At 40.4% G+C, this 21781-nt stretch overlaps 1 protein-coding gene across 4 annotated transcripts in view; it reads right to left on the bottom strand.

The window, feature by feature from the left end:
• Positions 1–21781, bottom strand: part of CSTF2 (cleavage stimulation factor subunit 2) — a 32227-nt gene that overhangs the window by 7571 nt on the left and 2875 nt on the right. The window contains exons 4-14 of one of the 4 annotated variants that reach the window (XM_080652007.1): positions 21634–21770; positions 21065–21184; positions 20816–20953; positions 17013–17136; positions 11979–12041; positions 9656–9715; positions 8872–9013; positions 7931–8106; positions 7368–7645; positions 3617–3727; positions 3061–3186 (exon numbers count right to left, since the gene is read on the bottom strand). In XM_080652007.1, coding sequence (XP_080508133.1) covers positions 3064–3186; positions 3617–3727; positions 7368–7645; positions 7931–8106; positions 8872–9013; positions 9656–9715; positions 11979–12041; positions 17013–17136; positions 20816–20953; positions 21065–21184; positions 21634–21770 — 1472 coding nt within the window. In that variant the 3' untranslated portion in view covers positions 3061–3063. Of the gene's footprint in view, positions 1–3060; positions 3187–3616; positions 3728–5964; positions 6285–7367; positions 7646–7930; positions 8107–8871; positions 9014–9655; positions 9716–11978; positions 12042–17012; positions 17137–20815; positions 20954–21064; positions 21185–21633; positions 21771–21781 lie in introns of those variants that run through there. The other 3 variants (XM_080652009.1, XM_080652008.1, XM_080652010.1) reach the window with 3 other exon arrangements.

Raw genomic sequence — 21781 nt, 5'->3', positions numbered from 1 at the left:
GTCAGCGCGCCATGGCGACCCAGCACTGACTACTGCAGCTGCAGGCCCGGTGACCCAGCAGTGAATGCTGAGGGGACTTTGAATCAGGCCGGGAAAGAGACCTGAAGAGAGAAGAAGGGGCTGATCTGTAGCGTCTGAGGCAGCTTTTCACCAGCACTTGCCTCTTTCCCTCCGAGCCTGGCCAGCAGCCCTGCCTCCATTTCTCTTCAAGCCTCCACCGGGGCTGCTGATCAGCCCTGCCTTTCTGATCAGGCCCTGTTGATAGGCCCAGAGACGCTGACTGGCATAGAAACTGACCAATTAGAAGCAAATCTGGGTCAACTGTGAGGAGCCAATAGCTGCCTAGGAGGTGGAGCTTTTGACACTGACTGGCATAGAAACTGACCAATTACAACCAAATTGGCCAGTAGAGGAGGGCAGTTGGGGGTGAGATCAGGCCAGAGGAGAGGGCAGTTGGGGGCAACCAGGCTGGCAGGGGAGGGCAGTTGGGGGCGAGATCAGGCTGACAGGAGAGGGCAGTTGGGGGCGAGATCAGGCCAGAGGAGAGGGCAGTTGGGGGCAACCAGGCTGGCAGGCAGGTGAGCGGTTAGGAGCCAGGGGTCCCCGATTGGAGAGGGTGCAGGCTGGGCTGAGGGAACCGCCCCCTCCGTGCACAAATTTTGTGCAACAGGCCGCTAGTCCTATATAATAAAAGCCCAATATGCAAATCGATCGAACAGCGGAATGACCGTTCAGCAGGGGCTGGAGAGAAGGTGGTGCCAGGCCAGCCAAAGCATGTGCCAGTGGGCAGAGGGAGGGGGCGGTGATCGGTGGGTGGCGGTGACTGGTGGAGGAGGGGTGATGGAGGGGGAGCTGGCTGCTTTGCCACTGGTGCTGTCCCCTGATCTGCTCACTGGTCGCCTCCCGCAGGCCTAAGCCGTCAGTCGGACATCCCCCGAGGGCTCCTGGACTGCGAGAGGGTGCAGGCCGGGCTGAGGGAACCCCTGAGTGCATGAATTTTCATGCACCAGGCCTCTAGTTTAAAAATAAAAGGTAAAACAAACAAAAAACATTGTCCTGTGGTTTATGTGCAAGGCTCTGAATTGAGATATCACATAAGCAAGAATACATAATGAAAGAATTTTCAGAAACATATCTATCTCCATTACCCCAAAATAATAATTTCCTCACATTATAGGGAATGCCTTCTCTGGCATAAATAACTTAGGAAAAGTAAAAGAGAGGAAGTTCTTTTTATCTGTTCCTCTGAATACAATAGATACTCTATATTTTTACTGAAAACAAAACAAAACAAAACAAAACACCAGAATGTCCTGGGTATGTGAACTACAAAATTAAAGTACTACCCTGGCCAGTGTGCGCTCAGTGCTTAGAGTGTCATCTCTGGAACCAAACAGTCACTGGTTCCATACCCAGTTAAGGGCATGTACCTGAATTGCAGGTTTGATCCCCAGCCTCAAATGGGGCGTATGCAGGAGGCAATCAATTGATGTGTGTTTCTCACTCACATTGATGTTTTTTTCTCTCTCTCTTCCTTCTACTCTAAAAATCAATGGAAAACTAGTCTTGGATGAGGATTAACCAAAAAAAAAAAAAAAAAAAAAAAAGTAAGTAAAATAAAAATTAAAAAAAAAAAAGTATTGGTCATACCAAAAGTCCAGCTAGCCATTCATCTATGACAGATATGATGTTTATTTCCAGTCCAGATGTTTTTTAATGACATTATAAATATGGATTAAAATATAATGTATTTAGCAAAGACTGCTAATTAGTGTAAATGAGTTCACTATTATATGATGATACATGGGTGGAAATTATAACATGAAGGGGGTAAAAAAGTAGAAATTCAAACTGTGATATCCCAGCTGATATTGGGACGTGAATTTTAAACTTTTTAGAAAACAGAATTAGTTATGAAATAGAAGTTGTTGGGGAAAATTTTTTTACAGGAAACACCAATACATGTAATCAAGTTAGGTCACATAGTTATGATCCCTTTTACCTGACTGATGAGCAAGAAAAATAAGGGCAGCAATGTACAGCCATCTCTCAAATGTATAGGGACTGATGGTGATGGTGGACATTCACTACCTTAATTATGTGCTGTAACAGTTCAATCTCTAAATATCCTACCTAATAAAAGAGTAATATGCAAATTTACCATCACTCCAACACACAAGATGGCTGCCCCATGTGGACACAAGATGGCCACCACAAGATGGCCAGCAGGGGAGGGCAGTTGGGAAGGACCAGGCCTGCAAGGGAGGGCAGTTGGGAGCGATCAGGCTAGCAGGGGAGGGCAGTTAGGGGTGACCAGGCCTGCAGGGGAGGGCAGTTAGGGGCAAAGAGGCTGGCAGGGGAGCAGTTAGGCATCAATCAGGCTGTCAGGGGAGTGGTTAGGGGGTGATCAGGCTGGCAGGCAGAAGCAGTTAGGGGCAATCAGGAAGGCAGGCAGGCGAGCAGTTGGGAGCCAGCAGTCCTGGATTGTGAGAGGGATCCCAGATTGGAGAGGGTGCAGGCTGGGCTGAGGGATCGCCCCCCCCACCCTCCCGTGCATGAATTTCGTGCACCGGGCCTCCAGTTTAATATAAAATAAATACTGGAAACTAATTTATACATTTTACTGAAATGCTTTGTATTTTTCCCATTTTGATGGGACAGTTTGGAATAAAATAACACTACTGATTCTGGAAGGATATATACCAAACTATATTTAAAGGTTATGCCTGGAAATCAAGATTAAGGAAGCAGAGCTTTTTATCCTGAATTTTTTATATTTCCGTATTTGATTAATTTGGTTAAATTGATTGCATGATACTTTTGCCATTAGGAAAGAAAGGTTAAAAAAGATAACAATTAATTCAATAGCTGAACAAATGCCCTGTAGCTTTCTGTTATCCTGATAGGGGCTGACCTACTGAAGGGTGGAGAGAATCTTGCCAAGAGGAGTGCAGGCTGCAGAGAATCTTGAGATCAGGAGAGTCTTGTTGCTTAGGGTTGCAGTATATACCCCAAATGCACAAGGATTTTGCCCGACTCAGGCCAGGTAAGTCTGCTCACCTTTCAAGGTGCTCCAGTGGACTTCTGTATTTGTTCCTTTAAGATCAGGATACTCTGCCTCTGTTCAGGAGGCAGCATGGCAATCTGGTCTGCAGTCAGTTGAAGAACCTGCATGATCAAAGCAGCCTGTGAAGAGAAAAAGAAAGGTAGTGAGTTTTAATGATGGCAGTTAAAAAAACCCACAAAACACCACCCACTTTGGTAAAAAAGAATATAGAAACAGAAAGATACTTGTAGGGAATCTGCTACTGTTTTTTAGGGAGAAGGTAGAAAGGGGGAGAAGAAAGAGATCTGGATTTTCAGGTCCATCTGGCCTGCACAAAAAACTGCTATTGGCAGATGAGTCTGAAATGTAAGATAAGCTGTCATTTATATACATCCATTTAAGGATTTTAGGACTGGCCCACAAATTTTCAGGTTAACAAGATCATAAAGAGTTCCAAGAGTAAACACCACTTCCAAAGGGACTCTGAAAATCTAGGACTTGCACACGGTAACTAAAAAAAGGAGTCAAAAGAATTTGTGCACACGGAGGCAGTCAGGTAGCATTGTTTACCTTCTCATGGTCCTGTGGAGTGACTTGGTTCTGGCCAGGACTAAAGCCACCAGGCTGGCCTCCACCCTGGATATTGGCTCCTTGCATGCCTGCCCCCTGCATGACTGGGACCTACGTGCACAAAGAGAGATGAGGAAAGAGATTTTTGGAATGTCTCATATAGGCAGACAGAATCCAGTAACAGCAATGTTTAAAAATATGATCTGAGTATGGATATGAGTAAGAAAAGCAAATTAATGATTCTGAAGATCATTTCCTACTGCTAGCAATGGCAGAGGCAGGGTTTAGGCAGAGATCAATTAGCATGTTAGACACATTTGCTTACAACAGCTCCACCATCAACAAATATGACATAGCACAACTGGATACCATCAAATCAAGCAAAATTCAGCCACATAAGCACAGAGAAAACAGAGCATCCTGGAAAGTAGTGTTTAGTGGGAACAGAAATGAAAGCTGACAGATTTTAGAGATAATGGATGCTGGTCCACTGGGGAAGCTACATTCACAGGGATACCGCCTACCTCTAGTTCAATCAGATATAGGTTGTTCATCCCAAAGGGCCCTATCCCACAAGTAAGGCAGAGACGATCCTAATGGCAGAGGCAGAAAGGAGATGGGAAGGCCTCTGGGGAGAAGATTGATATTAGCCCAACATTTGGTTTTTTTTTGTAACTTTCCAGAGAGAATATGCAGCAGATGCTAAATGCATACCAAGAAATATGACTGACCCAAATTAAAAGTACAAAGTGCAGTTATACTTATTGATATTTAAGATCTTTGGTGAGTTCAATCTTTGAAGATTACCAGAACCCAGGAATAGGCCTCAGAGCACCTAGAATAACTGTTAAATCCCTATGCTAAAGTTATGTTCACATTCAGGCATTCACCCAGAGCTTAGGTACTCTTATTAAACATAAATTGTTAACAAACTTGTTACCTGCTTCCCCAGCAGATTAGAAGCAGCCAAGCATAAAAGAAATGAGGATAGACCGTTAGGAGCAGATACCATGACAGCAATATGAGGAGCCAGGTGACAGCCTGACGGTGAAGGAAACTAGAAACCAAACAGGAAATAACTCTGCCTTCTATTGCAGCATGTACAATAATGGATACATTTAATGGTGACCTTGAGTAGTCAAAATGATTAAAATAAGTTTTTGTATTTTGTTTAAGAAAGGAAGGAAGCATAATACACATAAAGTTACTTTTCATTTGACTAGTTAAAAATTTGGTAGAATAGTTCTATTATCTACAACATTCATTTACATACATTAACTCACTACACACTAGAGAGATGAAGCATTAGTATGACTTTATACAGCTTGCTAAAATATTATCACTTCCTGGTCTTTATCTATACTGAATCCGCAGATGGGTCTGAACTTTCATCATCTGTTATGGACCTGAAACGTCTCTAAGAAAAACCTTTTTGAAGCTTCAGTCAATACTAATTTGAAGTACTGTAATATGATCTAATCATTAACTAATTGCCATTTAAAGTTTCCAGGAGCACCTATTCCAGGCAGACAGTAATATTGGTGACTACACATCTAGGTTTGCTTCTGTCAGAGTAAATACTAACAGCACTCTCACTCTCAAATGTGTCCCGGTTTGATGAGAAGTTATATAATCCCTTTAGCAATAATAATCCTTTAACTGATGAGTTTCCAACTTATGTGTAATGGAGGTAATTTTAAAATCTGATTTTAAATGCTCAATTAAGGATATACTGTTAAGTAAAAAACAAGGCACAGAACAGCAAAAGGAAAAAATATATATGCATATTCATATTTGAAAAAAATAATATATATTATTCGCTAGAAAGATACATTAAAAATCTAATAAAAGCAATTATCTATAGGAGATGGGGGTCACAGGGGAGACAGGTACAGGGGAAGAAGTGAGGTTCTTATTGTATATTATATATGAGTGAATGTATTTTATATATTTAATTATACGTGTACACATTGACTCAAACCATTTTTTAAAAAGTTAGAACATAAATTTTTTATTTTCTTTACCTAAGATCTAATTAGCTTTATAGAATCTACTAATGGAAACTATATAAGCTTAATATTACAGAATAATGATTTCAACCACTAGCAGAGATAAAGGAGCAAGACATCATCTAGAAATAGTCTTCCAACCACTATTTTCAGTGTCTTTCTCCACAGAATTATCGACAGAATTATCTAACACATCATGTAGTTATTTGCTGTCTGTCTCCCCAACTAGAATGTAAGCCCATAAGGAATTTCTTTTTTTCTCACTGCTATATCCTTATTACCTATAGTTCTCTTTGGTACAGAGTAGGCGCTCAATAAATATTTATTGAATGACTGAATGAACACATAAAACCATTTTTATTATGAGGCTACTGACCTCAGAGGGCACAATAAACATCGAGGTCCATGAACATATTTTTAAAAAATACAACTTGAAAAACAACAGATTACAGTTTTCTTCTACACAGAGCAGAAACAACACACTCATATTTCACTTTAAAGAGGGGGGTAGACACACATATATACACATACACAACATGCAGGTAACAGGATAGAGTGTTACAGTGGTAAAAATAGGGAATCCTATTCTTTGCTCTGCCACTTTTTAGCTGTGTGAATTTAGACAAGTCACCTGAATTCTTGGGTTTCAGTTTCCAAACCTACAAAATGAGAGAACTGGATGATTGACATGTTCCATTTCAGCTCTGACATTTCTCTCTCTCCCTCTCTCTCTCTCATACACACACTCACACAGGAGGGGAGGAAGGCACAGAAGCATTGAAAGGGAAAAGAGATATAGAACTATGTAGAGAAAGGAGGAAGACACATATAGGAAAAAGAAGGGGTAGGGGCTAGAGAGAGATGAAGGTTCTAGCATATAAAAACTCAGGGAAGAAAAACACCATCACACAACCAACTGGGGTGAAGAGGGAGGAGATGACAACACACAGACAATCAAAGACAAATATATACTCTCATAGCTGGAGAGAGACAAAAAGACAGCAGAGGTAAAAAATTCAGTTCCACAGGTTTTAAGTTGAGCATTAGTAAACTGCCTTTCATACTGTTCACTTAGGCTATGCAATGAAAGAAAATTAAAACAGGTTTCTGCAAACTGAAGATTATCTAAATGACCACTAAGAACTCTTCATATACTCTAGTGCAATGGCTCTCAGGGTTGTACATTAGAATCGTTTGGGAGAAGTTTTTCAAATGACCCATGTCTAGATTTGACAGATATGATCTTAAAATTTTTTTTTTTATTTAAAGATTTTTAGAAAGGGAGACAGGGAGGGAGAGGGGGAGGGGGAAGGAGACGGGGAGGGGGAGGGAAGGAAAGGAGAGAGAGGGAGATTTGTTGTTCCACTTACTTTACATTCATTGGTTGATTCTTGTATGTGCCCTGACTGGAAAGTAAACCCTCAACCTTGGCCTATTGGGACAATGTTCTAATCAACTGAGCTACCTGGCCAGGTCCCAGATATACTCTTTATCTCTGCTCTGAATGGAAAAGCTCCTGAAATTGTGAGACAAGGTTTCTCTTTCGGACTATAATACTGTTAATCAGAAATCACTATCCTAAGGGACAGAGAAACTACAGGAAGGGAGATTCTAATCTTCCCTTTCTAACAAGCTGAGAAATAGCCCAAATCAAATAAAGCAGTAATAATCAGGCTCAATAATCAGTTCCAGAATAGATCAAGATTTCACATAGAAGCTAGAAGGGAATGTGTCATACATACCTGCCTGGATCCCTGGGGGCCAACTGCCCCAATGTTAATTGGATTTGGACCCTGGATTCCACTAGGTATAGGACCTCTAGGGCCAGGCACTGGGCCCCTTGGATCCATGCTTCTGGCCTCCATCCCTCTGACTTCCATTACACGGGCCTCCATCGCACGGGCCTCCATCGCACGTGCTTCCATTGCACGAGCCTCCAATCCTCTGGCATCTAATCCTCTTGCCTCCATGGCTCGTGCCTCCATACCCCGTGCGTCCATGCCTCGGGGATCTCTTCCACCTATAAAGTAAGGTCCAAGGAAACCACTGTGTAGCTATTCACCTTTACTGCAACAAGAATCAACAACCTAAGAAAGACAGAAATCAATTCCTCTAGCCACATTTCCCCCTCAGCTACAGGAGACTGCTTTCTCCTCCCCAATTTCTCAGATTTGCAGATAAAACTTAAAAATGTCTGCCAACCTTATCACCCCAGCATACTTTATCCAAGATTAGAGCCTAAGACAGCTGGGTTTATCATCAACCCACAACTACCAGTCAGTGTTGTGGTGTGGTCTGCCCTTACCTCTGCCATCCAAGGGTGGACCCCTCTGATCTAGCATGGGTCCTCTTGGCTCTGCCATTAGAGGTCTGGGCTCAGCTAATGGCCCTCCCCTCATCTCATGTGGGGGCGGGCCACGGCTTTCATGGCCAGGGACATGGTGCATGGGTGGACCCTGATGAGGTGGTCCCAGGTAACTTCTACAGATGGAAAAAATTATTATATTTTAAAACAGAACACAAAAATAAGACAAAAGTATCAACCAGAAGATCAGTAAATAAAAATCAGACAAGGAACTGATATAAACACCAGTCTATGAATGCTAAAAGAATAACACCAAACAGGTTGAAGAGAAGTTAGAGATATAAATCAACATATTCTAGAATTTCATATTTGGTCAGGTTACTCATAACTAAGGAGGACTTCAAATGGATATCCATTATATATAATGAGTATGAAGTATAGTGCTTAAGAACACTTATCATATGGGTTCAAATCTAGGCTCTATCACTTACTAGCTGTGTGATCTTGGGCCCATTTACTTAACTTCTCTATGCCTTGGTTTCTTCATCTGTAAAATGGGACTGATATTATATCAATCTCACAGGTTTGTGTGGATTTAATGAGATGATCCAAATAAAGTACTCAGAGCAGAGTCAGAGGCATAATCCCCATTAATATAAATTATTTTAGTATGATTATTATTGCCATTATTAATATTACTACTACTAAGAAGCAATATAAGTTTTTCGGTCTGGGTATGTATGCTAGAATTTCTAATTTCTGAAGATGGGAGTAGCCATGGTTAGTTCAAAATGACATACTCAAGTACACAGTTCTGTCCAAGGAGAAATGCTTAGTCTTGAACAGTAGCCAACAGGCACAACTGGTATGGAATGACTTTATTCTCAAAACAAGGGAAAATTCTGATTCCTCTAAGCTTTTCCTTCTGTGTCATTGCTTACCTAGGCTCTACCTCTCCAGTTACAGAAAGTAAAGTGCCCCCACGTGGGTCATTTGGAGCATCTCCTAACAGACCTCGAGGAGTTGGGACGTTGGCAGGCAAGGGCCCACGCTGCATAGCTGCTCTGGGGTCTTGCATCGGCACTGACAGGGAAACAAATGGGGAGTTACTGCTGTGAAGGACACAAGGAAACAAGAAATGACTCTATACACCACTGACAACATAATTTAGACACCTTAGAGTGGGTGAAACCTCACCACAGCAGACTCCTCTTGCAGTTCAAGAACAGAAGCAGGGTGTAGGCAGAATCTGTGCCATGTCAGAGGTATGGATGGAATTATATAAAGAGCAAACTGGGGAGCAACCTGCCAAGGACTAGCACTGCAACCTGAAGAAACATATACTCCCGGTTTTCCTTATAATCAACCTTAGTTCAAGGACCAGAGTCACAAAAAAGAGGTAGGGTCTCGGAATATGTGAACACTGCCATGGCTCTGCAAGAACCTGCTGTCTCCTTACAGACTGCTATTCCATCCAAGCCTCCTGACACCAGTAGGGAGGGAGTACAGCCTCGGACAGATGCCCATATCATCCATGTTCTCTGCCCTGTGTGAAGAGGTCAATCTTAGGCTTGTGGCCCCAACAGGAAAAAATTTAAAAACAAAAAACCAAAACACTACCCTTTTGGGTTCTGAATGTGAGGATGACTGCCAAGCAGCCCCTGTCCTCTCAATGTCCCACCCTGAACACAGAAGCAAAAGGAAACCCACAGATACAATGGGTACCTTGAACTCGCTCAATTGATGCAGGCCCGGCGGGTCCCACGGGCGAGTGCTGTAGGGTTCCTAGGTAAGCAGTAAGTTGAAAAGGAGAAAGAGCAGACACTTAAAATAGCTTGCACATGCATGCAGAGACATACACATACAGACACTGGAGATTTATATGTGTAAGTTAAAAAGTCAAGAGTTCATTAGTTTGCCTAGGCATAAAATCTTCCTAAACTATGTTAGCATCTTTGGTTCTGCTTTGATCAGACTGCTTCCAAAGCCAATACCTGTGGGACACTGATTTTATTGGGGCAGAAATAACCAGCCACTTTCCATTTTCACCTCTGCTACTATGATTCCCCCTAAATCTCCTTATGATAGCATTAGAAAAGAAAATATAAAAAGGATGGTTCTGAATTTCTATTTAGGTAAAGAGCATAAACATTTTTCACAAGTAAAAAATAAAATAACTTATACTGAATGTGGAAGGTAAGATTTATTCTGGAGAGGGCCATAACAGAAGTACCAAGTGGGGAAATACAGTGAATGAACTTTAGATAAGGAAAGAGAGTATCATTCCTCAAGAAATACTCTGTCACTGCAAATCTTTGATTATAAACAAACACCATGACAACAGCAAACGAAGACTAATGAGATGACAAAAGCACTAACACTAAACAAAGGGGGCAGAAGGCAAGAGGAAGTATCTTCTTAAACATCTCACTGTCTCCTTTCACCATTATAAATGTGCCAAAGAAACAGGAAAAGATAGACAAACTAGGTATAAATGGAAAGATTCTTGCTTCCTCTGATGGGTACTGAAGGAAAACCATGAAAGGAAACTCATCTCACTTTGTCTCTTCATGAAGACAGCCTTGAGATGCCTTCAAAACTCGAGCCATTTCCCTTTGTTAACTTTTGACCAGAAAAATGAAGGTAACTGTAGCAGGAAGGAAGATGTCTTGTGGAAGTATATATTAAAAAGCTATAGCTTGAATTATGGCTTGGGGGAGGTAAAAATATGACTGAAACCCTAATTCCTTTGAACTACTACAAAAATACTTAAGGCTTATACACAGTCTACTAATTAGCTGAGGGCGGTGGGGCACAATTGCACAAAAGCATGGGATGCTCAGATAAAGTATTTAGCCAAGAGTTTGTCCTATTATCAACCATCTGACAAGTTTACTAGTTGTCACTTCAGTAACCAACCCCAGTGTATACAGACAAGGAGTAAGTATATAGTCCTATTTCTTAATATTTTGCTTAAAAATAGGTTTTGCTTATAGGCCATATGCTAAGAAGAAGTAACTTAAGCTTCTCTATGCTTGTCCAAAGAAAATATTTTGGAAGTTAATAGAGGTGGTGTGGATTGACGAAAGATGATTCTAGAATCAGAGACTTCAGAATCTTAGCTCTGTCACTTACTAGCTGGAAGAGAAGATGAGTGTCCCAAGTACAGTCCATGTGACTCAGATACCGGTATTTACTTACCATGTCCCCTTTAGTAAGTAATTCAAAACTCTGGGCTTCCATCTCTTTACCTGAAAACTGAAGTGCTGCTCCCTAACTCACAAGGTTGTTTATGAAAATTAAAGTGCCTGACCTATAGTATGCACTCAATTTTATTGTTAGCGTCCTCTGTTTTCTCACTATCTCTCCTCCTAATGTTGTTTTTAACTGAACCACTGCATTTTCTTTTTCTTCAAACTCTAGTAACATAGAAAATTAATGTGGAGATTTTGTAGTGCTACTGCTGTGGTATCCAGTGTTACTGCCATCAGGTAGATTTCATAGACCTTTGGTCGCCTCCCAGTATTCTCTGGGGTTTCAATTTAGTTTTCTACATACTCAGCCACACATTACATGCTCATTATTAAAATTCCTTACTCAATCAACAGATATCCATAGAGGAAGAGTGAACATGTCAGTAGAATCATTACAGAGACTATAATATAGACTATAAGAAAAAGGTGATATGAATTAAATGACAACAAAGAATTCTCTGCTTCATCATCAATTCTTGTAGAGCTGGGTTCTGAATCACTAGATGGAAAGTACAGATCAGAGGTGTCAAATTGAATTTTCTGCAATGATAGAAATTATCTATAACTGTAATATCCAGTAGTGTATCCACTAGCCCCATGTGGCCATTTAGCAGTTGTAATATGGCACTGAATTTTAGATTTTACATAATTTCAATTTAATTTAATTTAAATTACTTTAACATTCAAATATGTTAAAGTATATGTGGGTGATGGCTGCCACATTGCCATCTTAGTGCAGATATAGAACATTTCCAAGTTCAGTCCACATTAATCAGATAGTACTACCTATTTACCTTGTGCTCGTTCCATGGGCACTGGTCCACTTCCTGGCATTCCGACCTGGGCCGGCATCCCTCCTAGAACATAAAGGGCAAGAAAGAAAACACAAATTAGAACAGTGGGGAAACAATTAGCATGGTGGCTGATTTAACAAATATCCTTTTTCTGCCTCACAGACAGAAACCTCCAAAGGGAGATAACTACCACCAAACAATGCAGTTATATAGAAGATGGGAATTTGTTAAGCTTCAGTGACAGAAAAGTGAATTAAATCTCCAGTAGGAGGCATGCAGCAGGCAGCCAATTAATGGTTCTCTCTCTCCCTCTCCCTTCCCCTCGGAAATCAATAAAAAATATATTTTTAAAAAGATTTACTCTGCCATGCGTGTGCAAGAGGCAACCAATCAATGTGTCTCTCTCACATCGATGTTTCTCTCTCTCCCTCCCTCCCTCCCTCCCTCCCTTCCTCCAACTCTTTCTAAAAAAAAAAAAAATCAATGGAAAAAATATCCTCAGGTGAAAATTAACAAATCAAAACCAACAAAAGATTTACCCTGTCTTGCAAAACTGTCAAATGTCTCGAACATTCACACAAATGAAAATCTGTTTATGGTCATCAGAACTCAAAACCCAAGTCTGTTTTATTTGTAAACAAAAAGGTCCTTCGCCCTGTTTATATGTTTGTGTTATATCTTCCAGAAATTCAGAAATGAAGTTACTGAGTAAATTATGGGCACTGTATTTTGTTTTGTTAAGAACTTTACCAAGAGCCCTGGCCTGGTGGCTCAGTTGGTTGGAGCATAGACCTATGCACTGAAGGGTCTCAGGTTTGATTCCCGGTCAGGGCACATACCTGGGTTGCAGGTTCGATTCCCTGATCAGGGTGCGTATGGGAGGCAACCCATCAATATTTCTCTCTCACATCAATGATTTTTCTCTCACTCCCTAAAGTTAATAAAAACATATTCTCGCCAAAACCGGTTTGGCTCAGTGGATAGAGCGTCGGCCTGCGGACTGAAGGGTCCCGGGTTCGATTCCGGTCAAGGGCATGTACCTTGGTTGCGGGCACATCTCCAGTGGGAGGTGTGCAGGAGGCAGCTGATTGATGTTTCTCTCTCATTGATGTTTCTAACTCTCTATCCCTCTCCCTTCCTCTCCGTAAAATATCAATAAAATATATTTAAAAACAAAACAAAACAAAACAAAACAAAAAAAACAAAAAAAAAACATATTCTCGGGTGAGGATTAGAGACAAACAAACAAACAAACACTTTACCAAGAGTTTCTCCATTTCAGAAAATCACATCACTGATGTCAACAGTACTTTTGGTATTTGAATTGTCAGAAAGACATACCTGTATCTGTCTACATTTGTAGCTTTGACATTCATGATATAGGTGCAAGCATTTGACTACTACCTTTTGTTTTCTAGTATAGTTTTGCCTGAATAATTGTATATTAAAATATTTTGTTATAAATTAGTATATTTTAACTTATCCTTTATGTCATGGTTAGGACATTACACTGATTTTTTTTGGAAATCATGTTAGGTAGGTTTTATGATCTTTGCATTTCATTTCAGGATACCAAAGAGTCACTGCAATGTATCTATTAGGAAGAGGGGCCAAAGGGTCTAATAGAATTGAGAACCACTGGTCTATTCTAACCAGTATGATTAACATTATGGTAACTGCTATACAAAAAATAATCATCTACCACAAGTCCTTGTGTGGCCCTTTCCACATAGAAATTCTTCTCGTTTCCTCAAAAGAACAACATATACTGCAAGTGGAGAAAATAGACAAGCTGAACTATTTGCAGTCATCAGTACTTACCTAAAATATCAAGTACACTTCACATTCTCTTATTCCATTTAACATACCAGGCATCAAAGAGCCATGGATAAAAAACCTGAACTGGTGCTAGGCCAAGCCCTGCTACTAAGTGTGATTTTGAACAAGTTATTTGATGAAATTAATATATTTCCAGGCTTCCTCATATGTAACGTGAATGAGGTGGCTTAAACCAGTGTGGTTCTTGGAATATAGTACTCAGACAAGTAGGATCAGCATCACCAGGGACTTGTCAGAACTGCAAATAAATATTCAGGGCCCTACCTCAGACCTGCTGAATTAGAGAGTCTGGGGGTGGAAACCAGCAATTTGTGTTTAAATAAGCTCTTTTGGGATTCTACTTCAAACTAAGTTTGAGAATCACAGGTCAAATTTATTTCAGAGCTGTCTTACAGCCCTAACATTTTATGATTTATTCAGACCACTCACCAAAATGATACAAAGATAACTATCTGAAGAAAGTGGTGGCAGAAAGAATTATGCGCATCATTTCTCATGTTATAAATTATCACATAACAGCATTTTTATTGTATGCACTTGCTTCCCAGAAGTGGAATTGGTGGGTCAAAGTGTATATGAATCTTTAATGAAAGACTTTCTTAAAAGGTGGAAAAACTTCACATTTCCAACAGCAATGTAATTAATGATACCACATTCCCCAACAAGAGTGTCATCTCTCTTTGAAACTTTTGCTGGTTGGATGGGTTTAAGTAAAGCAAAATCTTGCTATTTAATTTGCAATCCCCTGACTATAAATGAATTTGTTCTTACTGCCATTTGGATTTGCTCTTCTATGAAGTGCCTAGTCATTTTCTTTGCCTACTTTCCTAGTAGGTTATTCTCCCTTCTCATGAACTGTCAAAGAGCTTTGTAAGGGTACCTCAAAAATCTTAATAGAGTTTTAAGTTTTAATAACTTCACAAGTATAAATGCTATACACTCACCAAAAAATATCGCTTGAAAATTCATTTACTCTTTTTTTTTTAATATATTTTATTGATATTTCACAGAGAGGAAGGGAGAGGGATAGAGAGCTAGAAACATCGATGAGAGAGAAACATCGATCAGCTGCCTCCTGCACACCTCCCACTGAGGATGTGCCCGCAACCAAGGTACATGCCCTTGACCGGAATCGAACCCGGGACCTTTCAGTCCGCAGGCCGACGCTCTATCCACTGAGCCAAACCGGTTTCGGCTTCATTTACTCTTAACATCAACTTTTATATTTATCCCTCTTCTTGATAACTTTTTTTAAAAATTATTTTTCTAATTCTTTAAAACTAGGACTTAGGATTCATTTATTCTTTAACAATATAAGTATTTAAGGATATTCATTTCCTTTAAGTACCACTTTTATTATTTCCCATAGTTTTTTATATGAAGTGTACTTCTTTTTGTTGTCTTTTAGATAATTTATAATTTCTACTTTTTTCTTTAATTCAAGAATTATCTAGAGTATGTTCAGTAAAAGTTTTTTTCAGTCACAATTTAATTACTTATTTCTAGTTTTATTGGCTTATAATCAGAGAACAGAGCCTGTAAAATCTCTGTATTTTAAAATTTGTTTTTATTTTATGGCTAAGTACATGGCCAAGTTTTTTTCTTTACTGTGCCATGGTCCTGTGGGGATGGGGGTTGTGTGCATTCTCCAGTCAAAAGATATAAGGCACCCTCTATATATTATATCAAGCTTATTGATTCCATTGTTTTATTCCTTAACATCCTTACTTGTTTTTTGTCCACTAACACAATGCTACTCAAAGTGTGGTCCACAGACAATGCCGATCCACATTCTGTGTTAACAGTTCATGACAATGTACAGTAAGTACAGAAATGGAGAGCAGTCACTTAGGAACCTTTATAGCAATTTGACATTGCTGTGACATCTGAGTGCATGGTCAAATACAGGGTATTTGGATGATTTTCAACTCATGTAATGAGCTGCATATGTCATGGCTTGCATATTTGTCAGGTGTAGTAGGACCATATTACAACTATTTTAAGGTAAATTATGCACCTATAATTCATAAATATATAAAATACAAGATCTATTTTTTTCACTGAAAGATAATTTAAATTTAACTATAACATTATAGGATAAATAAAAATTGTGGGTTGTTGAAATTTCTTTAAAAATCCCTTCTTCTATTCTTTGTCCACTTGTCTCTGTATAAAACAGAACAATTTCGATTCAAATTATCCTCTATGCAGTCAATCTAACCCAGATTAGATAAATAAGATTGCTTTAAAAAAACTTTCAATATTGATATACATTATGTGTTCATACAGGTTTTTCATATGGGAAATCTCTATTTCATGCATACCTTTAGTTACAATTACTGAATGATGAAAAGCTACAAGTGTAACAGCAATACTCTATTAATTCCTATATACGTATAGACAAATGAATGAAGTTTTAAAAATTGTTTTCCTTTTGTTCTTTGGTCTGATTATATTTATTTATTAATTTTAGAGAGGAAGAGAGAGATAGACAGACTGAGAAACATCAATTTGCTGTTCCATTTACCTATGCATTCATTATTTGATCCTGGTATGTGCCCTGCCAGATATGGAACACACAACCTGTCAGGAGGATGCTCTAACCAGCTGAGCTACCCAGCCACGGCCTGGTCTGATTATATTTAATGAAATGGAATTTTATGTCTGTTAAATAAGAAGAAATATGTCCATGTATTCTGTGTCTGTTTTTTCCCCCATATATTTTTACCCTAATCCAGTGGTTGGCAAACTGCGGCTCTGTTGACTAATGAGTTTGCCGACCACTGCCCTAATCTAACAGTCTCTGATTTCTAATGGAAGAATTCAATCCATTCACATTTAGTAGAATAATGACTATACAAGATTTTATTCCTTCCCCCTTACTCTACTTTTATTATTACTTACTTCACAATACCATTTTATTTTTCTCTGTATTTATTGGCTTGCTCTAGTTTCCATTCATTCCAATTTTCCTTTCATTAATTTGGAAGTTTTACTGTACCTTTCCACTTTACTGCTCTTTTTCCTGCTCTCATAATCAAACATATAGGATTTGTAGTTAAGAAATCAATTATTTCTTCCACCTTGGATACATATTTCCTAGCTGTATATTAATTTTATATAAAGATCTATCCCATTCGCAATAAAAAACTTTAGCAAAATACCAAAATGGTGAAGACTCTAAATGCAACATACCACCGGGAGCTAAGGCACCAGGGCCAGGTCCTGTTACAGCAGTTGGTATTTGTCCTGGTGCTGGAACTCCAGCCTGCATAGAAGCTTGCATCAAAGGAGGTGCACCATTAACATGCATGCCACCCTGACCAGGAGAAAAATCAGAGTATGTAGACATCTCAGTGGAGACTCAACACACAAAGTCTATGACCTTAAAGAACTCTTCAAGCTGACAACCCAAATATTCTACGAAATATCCTTTTTGTATAGCATGTATCATGCAAACTATGAACAGAAGATGCAATACACATGAAAAGCCTGGTTATAACACAGTTAAGATGGACCATATTCTAAAAGCTAAGATTGACAAGTCTTATTTGTGTGGTGAGGCTACATGTAGCACCTATTGTTGACTTCATGACTGGGGCCTAGCCATAAGACTAAAAAAAAATGCCAAGGAGAAAAAGAGGAGACTAGGACATTTTTATAATGAACTGCTGGCAGTCTGGATTTTTAAGATGAAATTTTAAGAATCTGACCAATTTTTCTCATCCCTGTCCTGAGATATAATTCTGGTTTGGGGGGAATGTTAATTGTTTTAATGCTACATTAAGCTCCTGGAGGGAAAGGGATTATTTTCATCTATATATTCCCCAGAGAAAGCAGTCCCTTGGAATAGAAAGAGTTTAATAAAGAAAGAGTAAAAACTAAGTTATATGTTTAAAAATCACATATACTATCAGAGAACACAAACAAAACTCTCAAACAGAACACTGTATTAAAATAGGTTATGAGGTCAAACAGAACCAGGTTTAGATCCTAGATATGCCACTTACAATTATGCTACTTTTGGACCAGTTAACCTCTCTGGGTCTTAATTAATTTCATTGTACTTCTGAAAAAAAATGTTTAATTACAGCAGGGGTTAGCAAACTATGACCCATGAGCCAAATCTGGCTTATTGCCTTATTTCATAAATAAAGTTTTATTGGAACACAACCACACACATTTGTTTACGTATTGTCTGTGGCTAATTTCACATTCCAATGGCAGAGTTGAGTAGTTAGGAAAGATTCCATGGCCTGCAAAGCCAAAAATATTTACTATTGGGCCATTTACAGATGTTTGCCGACTCCCGCCTTAAACCTTTGTATGATCTACGTAAGTGGTTTGCCTCTGCCAATCTGATAGGTAAAAAATGTTAGATCTTTGTACTTTCTGTTTACATTTATCTTTTTTTGAGGTTGAACACTTTCACATCCTATCTAATAAAGAGGGAATATGCTAATTGACCACCACTCCGTCACAAAGATGGCTGCACCCACAGCTGAGGCCAAGTTTCCATAAGGAGCCTTAATGAGCAATCAGCAGGGACCTGAGGCTACGCCCTCCCCCGCCCCCGTGGGGCTTGACAGGGGACCTCAGGCCACACCCCCCACCCCAGTGCCAGGCCAGGGGACCTGAGGCCACGCCCCCCGCCCAGCGGGGCTTGACGGGGGACCTCAATGTGCACTTCCCATCCTGGTGCTGGGCTAGGGGACCTCAGGCTGCTCCCCCCGCCCCAGCGCCAGGCCGGGGGACCTCAGGCTGCGCTTCCTACAAGGTGGGGCTTGACAGGGGACTTCAGGCCGCGCCCCCCCACCCAGCAGGGCTTGACGGGGGACCTCAAGGTGCACCCCCAGTGCTGGGTCGGGGGAACTCAGGCCGCGCCCCTGCCCAGCAGGGCTTGACAGGGGACCTGAGGCTGTGCCAGCCCTCACCTGGCGGGGCTTGACGGGGGACCTCAGGCCATGCCCCCCACCCAGCGGGGCTTGACTGGGGATCTCAGGCCATGTCCCCCACCTGGCGGGGCTTGACGGGGGACCTCAAGGCACGTCCCCTGACCCAGTCTGGGCTGGGGGACCTCAAGCCACGTCCCCTGTCCTGGCGCCAGGCCAGGGGACCTGAGACTACGCCCCCCTGCCCAGCAGGGCTTGACAAGGGTGGGACTGGCTGGGTCTGAATACCCAATGGGGGGGGGGGTCGGCCGGGTCTGGGTCTCACATGATTTTGAAGTGCATGTGGGTGGGCAGGCACTTGACTCTGGGTCCCGTGGTGTGCCTGACTCTGACAGGAGGAAGGTTTTCATATACATTTTACTAATTTTCTTTCATCTCTGACACTTCTATTATAGAGAAAGGGCAAATAGCAATATTAAATTATTTCCTCTAATTAATCCCCTTTTAATGTGCACGAATTTCATGCACCTGGCCACTAGTATCATAATAAAAGGCTAATATGCAAATGGCCGTCATGCTGTGACACCGTAACGCCCTATCAGCAGGGACCTGAGGTTGTGTGGTGCTGGGCCAGGACCAGGGGACCTGAGGCCGTGCCCCCTGCCCTGGGGGATCTGAGGCCACGCACCCCCGCCTTGGTGCCAGGCCAGGGGACCTGAGGCCTGCTCTTGTCACAGCAGGCAAGAGAAGGAAGAGGCATTTCAAATACCAAAGCCCCAGCGGGGCTTTATAGGGGTGGGGCCAGCGGGGTCTTGGTGTTGCCCAATGGGGGTGGGGCCGGCTGGACACTTCTATTACAGAGAAAGGGCAAATAGCAATATTAAAATATTTCCTCTAATTAATTCCCTTTTAATGTGCATGAATTTCGTGCACCGGGCCACCAGTATTTAATACATATTTGTATTTCCACTTTTGTGAACTGTTTATGTCCATTACAAACTTTTCTACTGAATCATTTGTAATTTTATTACTAATTTTAGGTCTTTTTTTCATGAAAAATTCCAGATATATAAATTATATGGAAAACAAAATTAACCACACAGCTTAGGAAATAAATTCTATGCCCAACTGAAATCTCCCATATGGTCTTCCTTAACTGCACCCTGTATCCCTTTCTTAGACAGCCACTTAAGAATTCTTATTGGTGTTCTGAAATTTTATATAAATCATTATATACTGAACATAGTCTTTATAACTCACTCAACATATATTTGGGATATGTGCAGACACATATATCCATTTTGGGAATGCTTCCACATTCACTTATTTCCACTTCTGTATGGTATTATGTTTTTAAGTTATCTGTATCGACACCATGTATACTAGTTCACCTTAACTGCTATATAGAATTATGTTTTTGAAAGTCATTCATTGTGACAAATGTAGTTTATTTAACTATTGTAGAGTATACTATATTTTCTTCATTCTTTTGCTGATGTACATTTAGGATGTTTCTGATTGTTCACTATTACAGTGTGGCAAGAAACATGATTAAAGATGATTAAGGGCTCTTAAACAATAACCCTGTTGTCCACATGTGTGGCAAATACTTTTCCCAATTTGTCATCTGTCTTTGGTGTTTATTTCTTTTTCTCCATAAAGAAATTTTTCAGTTTTCAAATGTACTGATTTTCTACGGCTTCAGGGTTTTGTGTAATACTTAGAAAGCTAAGTTTTTACTTTTTTCATTGGTAAGAGTGGAGATAATAAGAGTGCCACCTCATATAATCACTGTATTAAATAAAGTATTAAATTATACAGTGTATATAAAATAACAAAGTGCCAACCACAGTGCTACACATGCATAGACACACAAAATTAGCTTATAAAAAGGGCGTATAGGAAGGACTTCTTTGTTTTACAAACTTGGCATAAAACCTATATTCATTCAGATGCCACATAGTCTGCAACCTGGAAACTGCCTTTATGCCTGGAAATTGAAATTACCATCTCTGGCTCTTGTCCATTCTTCTTTCAATATATTCTCCTAAAAAGAAAATGACATTCTAAGGCAGATAAAAGAAATGTTAAAGAGTAAAGCCATACCATAGGCTGGGCCCCAGGGGCCTGAGGATTCTGCTGATTCATTGGCACACCGGCTCCTGAGGGAGGTCCAGCACTGTGGACTGGCTGAGGATTGCCTGACATCAGTGTTGGGATATTTGTCTGACGATGCAGAATTTTCTAAAAAGTAAAAGGACAAATCTATGAGCTGTCTAACAAAGCAATCAAGTAGTTCCTACCCCTACTCAAGGTTTACCTCAGTATTTCCATAACAGAACCAGTAGCACTCACCAGGGCGATCTCTGGATCCACAATTCTCATCACTACCTGTGCTTGTAGCAAAGCATAAGCCAGTTGAGGGTTTTGGAGCAACATGTTCCGTGCTTCCTGGGGACTATTCTGGACACAAAGCTGAGAAGATACACAGAATCATCATCAGGTTCAATACTTATTGCTTAGAAATCAATAGTGACTTAGAACTATTCACATCAGAGAAATGCAGTGATTTTTGCATAGCACACAAAATTCTGTCACAGCAGGCAAGAGAAGGAAGAGGCATTTCAAATACCATAATACAATCATTTAGGAAAAAATTCACATTTTAATATCTACATCTATTATCTATGGGCCACAAAAACCCAGCCAGATTATGTTGGTGTGGTTTGTGTACAAAAATGGAAAGCTCTTTGCACAAAATGTAAAATATGCTGTGCACATATGGAATAGTAAAGGTGCAAGTAATGGTGGTCAACAGGCACACCTTCTACTTGAGCTCAGGGAATCATTTCCATTTATTTCATCAATAACTCTTGAAAATTTGATGTGATTGGATTTATTCATAATTTAATGCCTCTTCCCACCTTCATCTGTTTCATCAGCTCAAACATCTGCTCTGGTGGAAGACTGGCAACTGCTTTGCTAATGGACTCAGGAGCATCCTCAGGACTGATGGTCTCTCCATAAGGTGACTCAATGACAGGGGCACCAGTGCCAAGGCCTGATCAGGAA

This window comes from Plecotus auritus (genome assembly GCF_963455305.1).
Source record: "Plecotus auritus genome assembly, chromosome: X".
NCBI lineage: Eukaryota > Metazoa > Chordata > Mammalia > Chiroptera > Vespertilionidae > Plecotus > Plecotus auritus.
This window is presented reverse-complemented; position numbering and strand designations above follow the sequence as displayed.